The sequence below is a fragment of the Phyllopteryx taeniolatus genome, chromosome 9 (genome assembly GCF_024500385.1).
Source record: "Phyllopteryx taeniolatus isolate TA_2022b chromosome 9, UOR_Ptae_1.2, whole genome shotgun sequence".
Classification (NCBI taxonomy): domain Eukaryota; kingdom Metazoa; phylum Chordata; class Actinopteri; order Syngnathiformes; family Syngnathidae; genus Phyllopteryx; species Phyllopteryx taeniolatus.
This window is the reverse complement of record NC_084510.1, coordinates 20504175-20518577: the sequence shown is the minus strand read 5'-3', so window position 1 is coordinate 20518577 and position 14403 is coordinate 20504175. Positions and strand designations below refer to the sequence as shown.

General features: G+C 38.6%; 1 protein-coding gene across 1 annotated transcript; it reads left to right on the top strand.

The window, feature by feature from the left end:
* The first annotated feature begins 191 nt into the window (after window positions 1-191).
* Window positions 192-14028, top strand: prxl2b (peroxiredoxin like 2B). The gene is made up of 7 exons (XM_061785003.1): window positions 192-349; window positions 2604-2808; window positions 4037-4088; window positions 5265-5328; window positions 5422-5497; window positions 9467-9585; window positions 13780-14028. The coding sequence occupies exons 1-7, from the start codon at window positions 287-289 to the stop codon at window positions 13804-13806; spliced, it is 606 nt and encodes a 201-aa protein (XP_061640987.1). The 5' UTR covers window positions 192-286; the 3' UTR covers window positions 13807-14028.
* The last annotated feature ends 375 nt before the right edge of the window (window positions 14029-14403 follow it).

The window sequence follows — 14403 nt, the reverse complement described above, 5'->3', positions numbered from 1 at the left end:
GGAAAAGGTAATAAAGTACTGCGAATAAGCCTTGGAAGAGTGAAAACCTTTATGTCGTAATCAATTTCACCTTTGCTCAACTAACACGAGCTCATACATTACTAGTTTGACCATGTCCCGCCTCTTTTTGTGCACTTCTTGGGATTTTGATTGGCTAGGCTTCCTCGCTATCCTAATACGATTGGATGACATAACTCAGTGGGCGTACTAGGAAGTGATTGTTTTGCAACACCAGCGTGATAGTTGGTGGTTCCTTCGCCTATGAGTTGCATTTTTCTTCTAAAACATGGCCAACGTCGACCTTGCTCGGGTCGGGAAGAATTTGTTGAAGAGCGCGGACACCGGAGATGTAAGATATAAAAGTAATAGAGAATGAACTATATTGAGTAAAATGTTTCTGGTGGTATTACAATTACTGCCATTCTATATTAAAGCGGTTGGACCCACCAAGCTACTCCCTCGGTGGCGTTTGGCTCCAGTTTAGAGACCTACTGTCATTTAGCTGCTGTCATTTTCCTTCCTGTTGCTAATGGGGGTCAAGTGTGTCTCTGGGGTGACTTATAATGATGCTCAACTGCATAGGAACAGACGAGAGGTGGCAAACGTACTCACACTGTGTAGAAGTACAGATACTTTTGTAATAATAATAATAATGCAAAAAAAACTGGTAAAGTACAAACTCTGAAATCCAAAAGGACAAAATGTCAATGATTTCGATAAAATACCAGCGTTTATAAATTGGCACAATGTAAAAAAAAAAAAAAAAAAAAAAAACAACAACCCACAAACTAGTTTCCCTCTTTTGTTGACTTGCAATGCACTTCCAATGACAAGCCCTGTTAATAACAAAATAAGAAAAACGCCATACTGGCTAATGATTGTAATTGTAAAACAACACAATAAATACACCTTACCTGTATGTGTTTTTTCAGATTAGAGACAGAAATTTTAAATGCCAGAAGCTGGTGGTTTTTAGGGTGACACAAGATAACACATTCACTACTCGTGATGGGAATTGATAAGAATCTAGTGATGCCGATTCTATTATCAATACTGTTTATCGATCTGATCCCCTATAGATTCTCTTATGTATATATATATATATATATATATGTATGTGTATATACGTATATGTGTATATACGTATATATGTGTATATACGTATATATGTGTATATACGTATGTGTATATACGTATATATGTGTATATACGTATATGTGTATATACGTATATGTGTATATACGTATATATATTTATATACGTATATGTGTATATACGTGTATATATATATATATATGTATATGTGTATATACGTATATATATATATATACGTATATGTGTATATACGTATATATATATATATATATGTATATACGTATATATGTGTATATACGTATATATATATGTGTATATACGTATATATGTGTATATACGTATATATGTGTATATACGTATATACGTGTATATATATGTATATATATATGTGTATATATATATATATATATACGTATATGTATATATATATACGTATGTATGTATATATATATACGTATGTATGTATATATATATATACGTATGTATGTATATATATATATGTGTATATATATATATACGTATGTATATATACGTATATGTATGTATATATATATATACGTATATGTATGTATATATATATACGTATATGTATGTATATATATATATACGTATATGTATATATATATGTGTATATATGTATATATATACGTATATATATATGTATGTATATATACGTATATATATATATGTATGTATATATATGTATATATATATACGTATATATATGTATGTATATATTGTCAATATAGGGTGCTGTCTGCTGTCAATATGGGGTGCTGTCTGTACATTTAATGAGGAAAAAATGAACTTAAATGATTTTAGCAAATGTCTGCAATATAACAAAGACTGAAACATTTAAGGGGGTCTGAATAGTTTACATACCCACTGTATATGAAATTAGTAGCAATTTTCTCTCAACTTTTCTCCACTTATTTAGAAAAACTTTTTATAATGAAAAACAAATGAATGGATCAAAGATAAATGAAGATACAATAAAACACAAATATCCAGTGGAAAAATACCAACAGGAATTGAATTATTGGGAATTCTCAAGAAGAACTGGTTTTCGATTCCCATCCCTGTTCACCACGGATTGCCCTTGTAGCCGACAACATCAAAACATTCTCTTAAATAAAACCATTCATATCTATAATATATTGCTTCTCTGAATCTGTTGTCCTGAATGCTCCCTGGTTCACGTTACTCCATATCATGTATTTTTTTTCGCCACAGATCTCAATCAATCAAGATCTCAATCGCAGTTGATTTCACCTCTCTCCAGTTGCTCCACTGAAATTGAAAAAAGTAACAACTTAATAATGACAAAATAAGGAAAATGCAGATATATGTTTTAAAATGTAGGGAGTAAAAGTAAAAAGTCACCATAAAAATAAATACTCAATTACAAAACCTATTGAAGTATACATACAGTAACTAAGTATTTGTACTTTCCAACACTGGGAACAGATGACAGTGGTAGCTGACCTTGTGCTTTTGTTTTTTCACAGTGTGTGGAGCTGCAGTCTTTGTGGCAGGACAGGCCGGCGGTCATGTTCTTCCTGCGCCGCTTCGGCTGCCAGGTGTGCCGCTGGACGGCAGCTGAGATCAGCAAGCTGGAGCCTGACCTGTGTGCCAACGGCGTGACACTCGTGGGAATCGGGCCCGAGGAATTTGGCCTCAAGGAGTTCCAGAAGTTGGGATTCTTTAAAGGATGTAAGCGGCATTCATATGACACACTTGTGACTCAGTCATTTAGAAGTATGACTTTGGTACAATCTTTTGGCACCAGGGTGCCAATTAACTATGTTGAATTAAGGAGCTTTATTTAGACAAAAGTAGTGCTTAGCCTCCATCTTGTCGCCTCTACAGGCAATTATGAAATTTCTTTGTGGGGGTAGCGTCAATTACTCGCAGATTTTTGCTATTCGCGGCAGAGCATGGTCCCATTGGGAACACAACATTGTGTACTCACCATTCACTGGATGTTTAGCCATATTGTACTGAGCAGCCAGGATAGGGACACGTGTATCTGTTTCAGACATCCATTTCCTCTTTTGTGGTTATCGTCATGCTATTCTTTTTATGGTGATTTAAAACAAGTAAACAAAAAAAGTCAAAGAAAAAAAAAAAACTTTATAGAGGCGGGTTGTAATGAGGTACATTTACTCCATTACAATTGCTTAAGTAGCTTTTCAGATCAATTTTAATTTAATCAGAGTAATTTAATACAACATACTTTTTACTTTTACTAGAATATTTTTGGTAAGAAGAAACAATTTTGGTCATTTTACAGTAAGCTACATTCCACTCATATTTTTACATATGACATTCTCTATATTAATACATTTGTTTATGCTTTGCTTTTATCTACAGGTATTTATCATTGCTTAAAAAAGGTATTGGAACGGAAAGGTCAATTCTTTTGTTGTATACTGAAGATATTTGAGTTTCAGATCACAAGATGACTATGGGACAAAAGTTCAGAATTCCAGCTTTTATTTCATGGTATTTACATCTAGATGTGTTAAACAACTCAGGATAGAGCACCTTTTGTTTGAAACTACCCACTTTTCAAGTGAGCAAAAGTATTGGAACATGTGACTGATGGGTGTTTTTCGTTGCTCAGATGCTGCATTTTATTATTCTTAACAGTCATACAAGTGTGAAAATGCTGTAACCGTTGTGTTTTATTTATGCGTGCCTGGGAGGTGAGTCTCTTGTCGATGAAATTAAACGCAGCCGCCCCTGTGGATTTCATAACAGTTTTCCTCGTAGGCATCACTTGTATGCTTCTTTGGTGGCATAACAGAAAAAAAAACAACATAAAATGCAAAACACTCTTGTTGAATTAATCGTGTGAGATGAAGTCTCATGGCAAAGGTTTGAAGATTTTGTGCGAATTTCCTGAAATTAATAACCAAAAGGTTTCTTTTCTTTTTAGCAATTTATGTTGACGAGCAAAAGAAATGCTACAGGGATTTGGGCTTTAAAAGGTGAGTCGATTCAATGTTAACTGAGCGCACTGCACTCACTCTCTTGCTCTTAAATAATGATTAGTAATAATCATCATAATAATAATAATATAATACATTTTATTTCAAGCGCCTTTCAAGAAACCCAAGGGTACTGCACAATAAATAGTGGTTAAAATCACATAGAGAAAATTAATAAAATAATGTAAATGTGTGATTCAATTAGAATGAATTGCAGATAAAAGCTAACCAAAAAAATCATACCTACAAAAATGAAAACTAACAGTTCTTAGTCATTAAATGCAAATATGTTGAATTTAAGTTAAAGTAGGGAAAATTAAACTTTAAACTCATTGGAATTTCTTAAATTTCTGCATAAATTGGTCAGAAAATGTGGTCTGATCTTCTAAATCACAAGAATAAACAAATATTATGCTTATACTAATACCACACAAACAATTATATGTTCATGTTTTTATTATAAATAACATGTTAACATTCACAGGAAAGGGAGGAAAAAGAAAGTGAACCTCCAAGAGTTAATCAGAGTCGGTGTGAGCCAACCTGAAGTCCAATCAATGAAACAAAATTGGAGGTGTGGCTTTAAGTTGCTCTCGCCAATAAAAAAACACACCAGGTTAGAATTGTCTCCTGTCAAGAAGTATTGCCTGATGTGTTCCATGCCTCGCTCAAAAGCGCTCTCAGAAGAACTACGATTAAGGATTGTTGACTTGTATAAAGCTGTAAAAATGTACAAAAGTATCTCTAAAACTCTTTATGTCCATCAGTCCACGGTTCAACAAATTGTCTGTAAATGGAGAACCATCAGCACTGTTGCTTCTCTTCCAAGGAGTGGCCGTCCTGTAAAAATGACAGCAAGAGTCCTTACAGTGTCAGCATACCACTAACACTAGTGCTGCCGAACCTTGCAAACCACTCTGTAGTTTATTCAATCTGTGCATTTATGCTGCTCTTGCTGTGGCACATATCCAATACGTATCAAATTTTTTGTTACATTTGGCAGAGGCCTATTTCCACTCTGAGGCTGGGCGATTCCATGCTTTTTTCCCCCCCTGTAATTACACTGCCGTGACACCCCATTTCTCTCACCTTTGAGTTAAAATAAATGTGTCACTTGATCCATAAAAAGATATTCCTTTACAAATATAATGATGCTCCACTTGGATTGACTTGCAGGTACACAGCTTTGAGCGTGGTTCCCGCTGCGTTGGGGAAGAAAGTCCGAGAAGTATCTTCAAAGGTAGCTGTGTTTTGTTGCACACTGGTGTGATTCTCCTGCAGTTGCTGCAACCTATACTGATGCTTGTCTCTATTACTGCTGCTTCATACGTAGGCCAGTGCTGATGGCATCCAGGGCAACTTTTCTGGCGACGTGCTCCAGAGTGGAGGCATGCTCATCGTAGCCAAAGGTACACCATAACGATAAACGTATATTATGAAGTGAATTAGTTTATTCCTGGCTCAAACTTCCACCATAAACCTTAATAACTGTACAGGTGATGTTATTCAAGTATAAAAATAATTTGACCACAGTAACCTAACACAAAAATTACATATAAAATTACTCATGAAGTGTTTAACTGTCTTCCCAATGTTTTAATTGTTATACCAGTGTAAAAAATAAGTCAACCACTGTATGATAAAACTTAACTACTCCCTCCTTTGTAGATGCATGGCATACACATGATGGAATTAGTAGAACACATTCACACACATGTAACCTACAATTTAGTCTAAAATGCATATCTTTGGAATGTGGGAGGAAGCTGAAGTACCCGGAGAAAACCCACGCAAGCACTTGGAGAGCGCGCAAACTCCACACAAGAAGTCTGAAGCCGAGGTCCAAACCCGGAACCTCTGAACTGTGAGGCAGACATGCTAACCACTACTACACCATGCTACTTTTGAAGCACACTTAGTAGAAAATTTTCGTTACATTCCATATTGCACCACTTTTGAAGCATTTGACATTTGAGGTTGCACTATAAATGGAAGAAAAATGCTAGAAAGAGGGGGTATGGGACTGATAAAGGCATCGCTGCAGCAGTTAAAATATAATATGGTATGTTGAAGTTCCTCCACAAGAGGGCGGTCCTCAACAAATAGTCCATACTGTTACTGTCCTGCAAGAAAAAAAAAAAAGTATAATATGGACGAGTGGGGAGAGCCATCCAATCATATAGTTTATAGGCTTTTCCTCATCATATTGGGCCTGTTTTGCTTTGGCTTTTTCCTTTCATTGTGAAGACACCACACAAGGTACCAGTGATGCCAGAGAGGGAAAAACGTGGTATTATTATTATTTTGTACTGACATGCATTTTATTTTCATTTATGAGGAATTGATTTATATATCCTTTCACTGCATAGTGCAGTGTGCAGAATGTGAGACACCAACAAAATTAGCCTATGCTAGACGGGTTGCAATCAAGAAAGCATAAGCATGCTAGCAATTACATTTTAGGTCAACACTAACTACCATTCAGCTCACACATAACTCATGTTATATGTACATTACACACATAAAAATGCATTGCTGCCCCCGACTAGTTAAGTGATCAGCACCTAAAACTGAGCCAAACTAAAGAGTGGTAATAGTGGTTATATTCTTGGATAGTACAGGCCAGTGCTTTGTAGGAAGTTCAAAACTTGGGAAGCACCACGTCTTAATGCTGTCTTAATTAAAAACCCACTACAGTAATCCCTCGTTTATTGTGGGTGTTTGGTTATTGGTTTATGGTTATTTTTGACAACTGTGTGAATCTCCGCATTCCCACACATTAATCTTTCCCACACTCTTCTTAACCTCTGTCATACTCATAAACATTTCCAATGCTCTTAAACACTTTTTATACTCTTAAACATACATAATATCAAGATCATATAAAATAAAGGTACAGTACTCACCATTTGAATTTTAATGTACTCCACGGCCAGGAAGAGCAATACAGCTGTCACCTAATATTATTTTCACCCTTCTTTATGTGCCGGACCCAAGATTCATTTATTCCATATTGGCTGCCGACAGGTGCAAACCTTCTCCTTTTCTTCAACAGGTCAAGAAGTTGCTTTTTTTTTTTTGCTCGTTAGCTGCTAGCATCTTCCTCTGCCTCTAACTGCCACGTGCCTTGTTTGGGCGGCATCGTAGACCTTGAAATAAAGTATTTTAACGTTAGTCTATTTATCTGACATTTATTGATAGAGTAATGAAACATGCGAGGGATCTGGTTTGATGTGCATCCCGTGTCCTAGACGCACAAAAATGATCAGGGACACAAAAAGCATGGGGAAACTGCGTCCACTGACTTTATGCTCAGTGTCGTCACTGTGTGACATATCGCCAAGCTGATGATCTGTAAGTGGCAAAACTTTGAGTCAAGTAGGTAAAAAAACATGGGAAATGTGGCAAGAGAGGAATCAGAGTAAAATTGATCATCATCATGTACCCAAACAGAGGAGGGTTTTGGTGAAGGGAGACAAAGGAAATAATAACATACAAGTTCTGCCACCCTTTTAGCCAATCTAATCTGCATCGCAGACGGTAATTACTGAAAATCACTGACTGGGCACAGACCAGACAGAGACAAGAAGAGAGAGAGAGAAAGAGAAAGAGAGAGTAAGCATGTAGGTTGAGTTAAACACGGAGAAAGAACAGAAAATGACCAACAAAGGAAGAGAACATTTGGAACAAATGGCGCTTAAAATAGAACAGGCAGAGTCATTTTTGTTTGTACTTCTCAGTTGGACATTCCCACTGGGAGCTCTTATTAAAAGTGCATATAATATGTAAAACTCCATTATGAATCAAAACAAAGGTTTTGAACAAACATAACCTCTAAACCTCTAAAACAACTCAGTTAAGATTTTTTCTATTAAAATATGTAAAATAGTTTGAGACTTCACTGTTTTGTCAAGATGCCAAACAGAAAAGGAGAGACTCAAGCTTTATTTTTCTTAAGTTCAGGACTTTATTTGAACACGTATAACTTTCTCTTTTTATTTACTTGCTCTTATTGTGAAATGCAGCCCTACTTTCATTTAGTAAATGAGAGAACATTTCACAGTTCTGGTAATATTTTTGATTACCAGGCCAGATTTTGTAAGATGTGTACAATTCTTTATTATGCTCTAATATCATTATATTAGTGGCATAAAAAAACATAAATGATAGTATTGTTTAGCTTGAAAATTTTGGGGAAAATAGATTGTTCTAAAGAAAATTGCTATCATGGCAGGCCTAAAGCGCAAGAGCAACGGATAACACTAAATATTGTACAAACAGTATAAAAGATTATCGATTAAAGAGTAACAACTGTAATAAAAATCTGCAATAAAGCGGGACTATGAAGCAAGAACCGTGATGTAGCGGAGGATTACTGTAACTGTATTCCGTGATGGTAAATTACAGGAACTCATTGTTCCAGGGCTGGGACTTACTGTTTCCATGACGTGTGCATCCGGGACCCACATAGTCTCAAGTGTAAAATGATCTATGCCAGGTTACTGTGAGACAAACTCTCAGCTCCCCTGCTACTACGTGGCCCCGCACACACTGAGAAGAAAAATGCCATCATCCCTCTCCAGGGATGACCAATCAAACCAAGAATAACCAAACTCGAGATGAGTGAAAGGGTTGGATTGCGTGTAAATCAATTGGTCATACCTGGTGAGTAAAACACAATAAATGCTCGGATGCTATGTTAGCAATCATGTTAACCCAACACTGGCCACCACCCACACGTTAAAATAACAATATTAACACGATCTGGTTATATGGCACAATGGCCGTTTTACAATAATAGTACAAATCACATTGTAACATAATTGTACGACACAACACGGGCACGGGAAGGAGCCAGACGTCCCTCTCGCAGACGTCGCTTGAGAGGGGCAAGATGGCTTGCCTCCAATTGTGAAAGTCCTTCGTAGACGAATATTTTAATCTTACTGCAAGTTAGAAACAAGATTGGAGAGGTACAAAATAATGTTCATATAGTCTAAATAAATCTAAAATAAATTTGCCTAATTTTTCCAAGACCCTGAACAGAAAGAACCATTAAAGGTAGAGCTTATCGATACTCCAGTCTTTAAAAATCTAGCCCTGGGGCCACTTTAAATATCAGGGATCTGTACCCATCCATACATGTACCCATGTGTCATTTTTCAGCTTTTACTCTTAAAATTGACAAGAAAAACTCACCAATAGTCATGGATTTGATAATCCATCCATTTTCTTTACTGCTTATCCTCACTAGGGTCGCGGGCTGCTGGAGCCTATCCCAATTATCTTCGGGCGGGAGGCGGGGTACACCCTGAACCGGTCGCCAGCCAATCGCAGGGGATTTGATAATATATTTTGTATTATTTCTGATTGCCAAGGGGGAGAAAAGACCTTACTGCACTTCATCCAGGACTCCCCAGGAGACTATGTACCTTTGGAGGACATTGCAAAAGCGTTGTCAATTTCATCCCACGCGAAAGAGGGCCAGAGGCCAGTGGTAAGCACACTTGTGTTATTGTCGAAAAAGTGTCAATGTCATTGCAGATAACCGAGATTAGACTTTCCCAATGAGGGGTTAAACAGAACATCAGGAAAAGCATGTGTTGGTCATAACCCACACGTCAGTCTCTGTTGGTTTTACGTCAGCACCATTGCGCGCATCCAACATGCTTCTCCATGGACAATATCATGCTGGTTAGCTGACACGGCCCATCCGCCTCGCGGGTTGTACACTAGCTCGCTGGAATTGGACCGTTATATTACCATGATAATGTAGTTAGTGAGAACATTTGCAAAATCATTCATGCTCCAGCAGTTCCTCAAGGTTTGAGGAAGAGCATTGAGATGGTTATCGGCGTCCTTATGTCACTCTGGAATCAAGTACGTGGCCAATCAGCAGTATTCTCGCTTTTAAAACAAGAAAGGAGGCCTGAACTGTTGAACAGTCATTTTGTGTCGGCTATTGCTCAAACTCAATAGTGTTCTTGCTGTGACCACCAGTAGGTTGATATGCAGCATAAGGTCCACGTACTAGTACACTTTTTGTCATCACTAGTAACACAATTCAGCGTGGTTCAAGAAGGACAAGGGTGCACTAGACGAATGACAGTGTCTTACTAGTATGTTTTTCCACTACTGTGTGACATTTCTCCATACCTAAGTAAAACTAGTACTACTAGTGAAGTGCTAGATGTAACTAGTATGATTTTATAATGTCACTAGTCAACTAGTGCACAGTTTTGCCTCATTAGTTACATATAGTTAGTTGTCTGACCAATTATGCCAAAGTTGCCCTACTTGACAGGACTTACTAGTACAAACACCTTCAGCTGGATGTCAAGGATATTGAATAACAATCTTTGTGTTGAATTAAAATAAGACATTTGCAAACATCTTCTTTTACTTTGGAGAACAATTATAATCTTTTTAAAAATCACAATCAATTTATATTTGTGCATGTTCTGCACTGTCAATTTGAACTAATTTGAACCTGTTTTTGAATAAAGGGATGCAAATGTTCATGTTTCTTTCCTCCGATTCATCGTCCGTCCTCTTTGTTGAGATAAGTGGCTGTCTGTTAGCACACTTCTGCTCACCATTTTGAGACATCGGTAGAGTGGTTTCATTCCCTGACTGTCCATTTACATCCACATACACTTCAAGACTGTGGATTTTTGTTTCCAGGATTGACATCCTCTGCAGCAGTCCGTGATAGTCCTCTGTGGAAAAGGGAGGCATCTTGATTGCTGGTCTTGTTGCTAATAGCAGGCTTGTGCTAATTAGCAGGCCACGCTCACGTAATGGTGAGAGGGTATCAGAAAATATTGGAATATAGCAACAACTGACTGTATCTACAAAAAAAAAAGTACAGTCCCACAGGTTTAAAAATATCCAGGAGTAAAAGGGGGTTTAGATCAGGGGAATGGAGACTCTTGTGATTAAGGGCTATACAAATAAACTGAATAAAATGAGAGAGCATCAAGGGTGTCCTGGGAAATTATCCAATTTCACTAAATTGGTCTGAAAATTATTTCGTAATTATAATTGTGTTTTTGTAAATCTATCTATGCCAACAATGTATAGTGACGGGTAGAACAATTACTGTAAATGCTTTTTAGATGGCAGAAGGTAAAATAAATCTTGGTATCCGAATGTTGTCATTCATACAACAGAACAAGCCATGGCAGCTTTGTGTTCAATTAACAGGCCCAGATTTTAGAATGAGTAAATAAATGTGGGAGTAAATTGAAACGACATCGTCAGTATTTCAGTGTTTATACATTTTGTGACAATTTTGTTTGGTGGTATTCTAATTGGAGCCTTGGCTCAATAAAGGTTGGGACACACTTCGATAGTCTGTCCTATGACTGTCAGGTCCGTCAGGTTGCTTGTGACGTCCACCAGCACCGCCCTCTCGCCTCTTCCAAGCACACCCAACCTCCCCGTGACCTGTCTGAGGAGCAACGCACGTCCTCTCCGAACACAAAAGACATCATTGTTGCACCGTGCACTCCAAATGCTAAAGAAGACGAGTGCTAGTCACAAGCTAGCGCATGCGGTTGTTTGCGAGGGGCATCATACATACAGTAAAGCTTTGTGAATGTGTCGAGGTCAGCGGCTGATCCCAAGAAATTCAGCTTTTTCTCAAGAGTGACTTCACACATTTGTCCATCCATCCATCCATTTTCTACCGCTTATCCGGGTCGGGTCGCGGGGGCAGTAGCTTTAGCAGGGACGCCCAGACTTCCCTCTCCCCAGCCACTTCATCCAGCACTTCTGGGGGGATCCCGAGGCGTTCCCAAGCCAGCCGAAGTACGTAGTCTCTCCAGCGTGTCCTGGGTTGTCCCCGGGATCTCCTCCCAGTGGGACATGCCCGGAACACCTCACCGGGGAGGCGTCCAAAACAGATGCCCCAGCCACCTCATCTGGCTCCTCTCGATGTGGAGGAGCAGCGACTCTACTCTGAGATCCTCCCGGATGACCGAGCTTCTCACACTATCTCTAAGGGAGAGCCCGGACAACCTGCGGAGGAAACTCACTTCGGCCGCTTGTATCCACAGTTTGTGACCATAGGTGAGGGTAGGAACGTAGATCGACCGGTAAATCGAGAGCTTCGCCTTTCGGCTTAGCTCCTTCTTTACCACAACGGACCGATACAAAGTCCGCATCACTGCAGAGGCTGCACCGATCCGCCTGTCAATCTCCCGTTCCATTCTTCCCTCACTCGTGAACAAGACCCCAAGATCCTTGAACTCCTTCACTTGGTCCTCTGCCTAACTACACCTGTGTATCCAATGCTTTCTGCTTAGTCTTTTCTCAAAACACGCTGGTTCGAAGTGATCAGCACAGAGTTTCGATTGATTGCTCGGCACCCATAGCTGACCATGTTTCTTCCCCTGTCGATTGACTTTTCCTATCCACTGGTCACGTATTCCTTTTTCACTTGGAAAGCCAAAGAAACACTTGCCACTCCTGAACCATTTGTACAACCAAATGCTAAACAATAAACCATTGTGAAATCGCTAAATCATACGACAACAAATATACAAGGACGTGAACAACAGCATGGAACAATACCAGATAATGCCGAATGACGTCACAGCGCCGGATAGAGCCGGTGACCGGAAGGCGCATTCTGAGTCATATTTATCGATTTAACTGCTGTATATCTGCGATATAAAAACTTCGAAATGGCAGATGTGTTTTGTAAAGGGGTTCTAGAGTTATCAAGACAACTAACATATTTGTCCTCTGTCCTTTATTACTGTGTTTGTGAAATAAGAAAGTGCCAACTAAGCCGGCCCAAAAAATGGCATGTAAATTTGACACACCACAGAAAAGAGTGATGTTTACAAGCCTGTCAAATTTGAATTAACATTCTCAGAAACTGGGGGCGTGTTGAATGGATGCGCCAAAAGGAATCAAACATACTGAGGGGGTGATAGCTTATACGATGTAAAATCACGTTAGGAGGCTCAACTTCAAAATGGAATGGTTATTGTGGACTATAATCATAAAATCCAGCACACAAGTCAACTTACTCTCGTTGTTGGTGACATAATGTCACAGCCGAACACGGCACCTGACGACAACGGGCCGGTAGGAGGAAGCCCAGGTAGTTACAGTCGGCACTGCCCCATTCACTAGTATCAAGTTACCCACGTAGCAATCTTGTCTCTGGTGAAAGTTTACAAAACTATCCGTCGTAAAATGTCCACTGCAGAGTCAGGCGATGGTGTTGAGGTCTATCTCGCCATCTGTGTGTCTTCAAAAAGTCATTCCATTGCCTTCTTATTTCCTCATTTTTGGGGCTCTTAAAAAAACGAGCTGTTCTGTAAATTGAGGCATCCAGCGAAGACGCATTTTCGAGGTGTACGTTGTTGTTGGTACGTGCTGCAGTGGTATGGTACCTGGAAAAAGTGTACCGATGAAGGTACCTCTATTCTTGGGTAACAAGTGCAGTGGTACGAGAGCAAAAAAAATGTTCACTTTTTGGCACCAGTGTCATTCCTTTTTTGCAATGCCCACTGTATTCCGTGCCATCCAACTCGCTAATACGAATTTTATGATTTCATGCTGCCACTGCCCATGACGCTTATCCAACAATGGGCCGCACGGGGAAAACAAAACATCTTAATTGTGTCACTTGGTGTAAATAGAGAATTGACAACCTTTTATCTTTTTCTTGCAGTGCAATGATGACATTTGCACTCGATGAGGAGGTCGCCTATCAAGTTTGATTAAAATCTCACCCAGTCGGGTGAAAGATGAAACATTTGAATGTACACGAATGATTCTCTTACCAATCTTGTTTTAATAAAATCAAGGCCATACTTTCTGATCCCAAACTCTTGCTTTCAGTTTGTTGTTAAAATTGTTCACCCTGAAGAACATGATTTGCTGTACTAGAATAAAGTGTAATTGCACATCCACTGCAGTACATGGCAGTCTATATCTCTTTCTTTTGTACTTTCTTTAATGTTTATAAGTATTAGATTAGATTATCCATTATATACAATGTTATATAGAGGTGTACTTGCAGCGTGGGGGGGGGGGTTGCAATTTTTTTTTTTTCCTGGGGGGGTCGTAACAGAAAACAATTGAGAAGCACTGCGCTAAACCGAAGCTAATAATGACCATGCTGTTAGCTAATCTGTACTAACACTGCATCTTCGTTTACCTGTAGGCTTTGATGCTCCGACATTTTTTCTAAAACTTGAAAATCAATGAATCCACTTGTTAAGATCATGGTATTTTAAACCAAGTGTCACATTTGATTCAGCAAAACATTTAAAATATGAAACGTGAAAAGAAT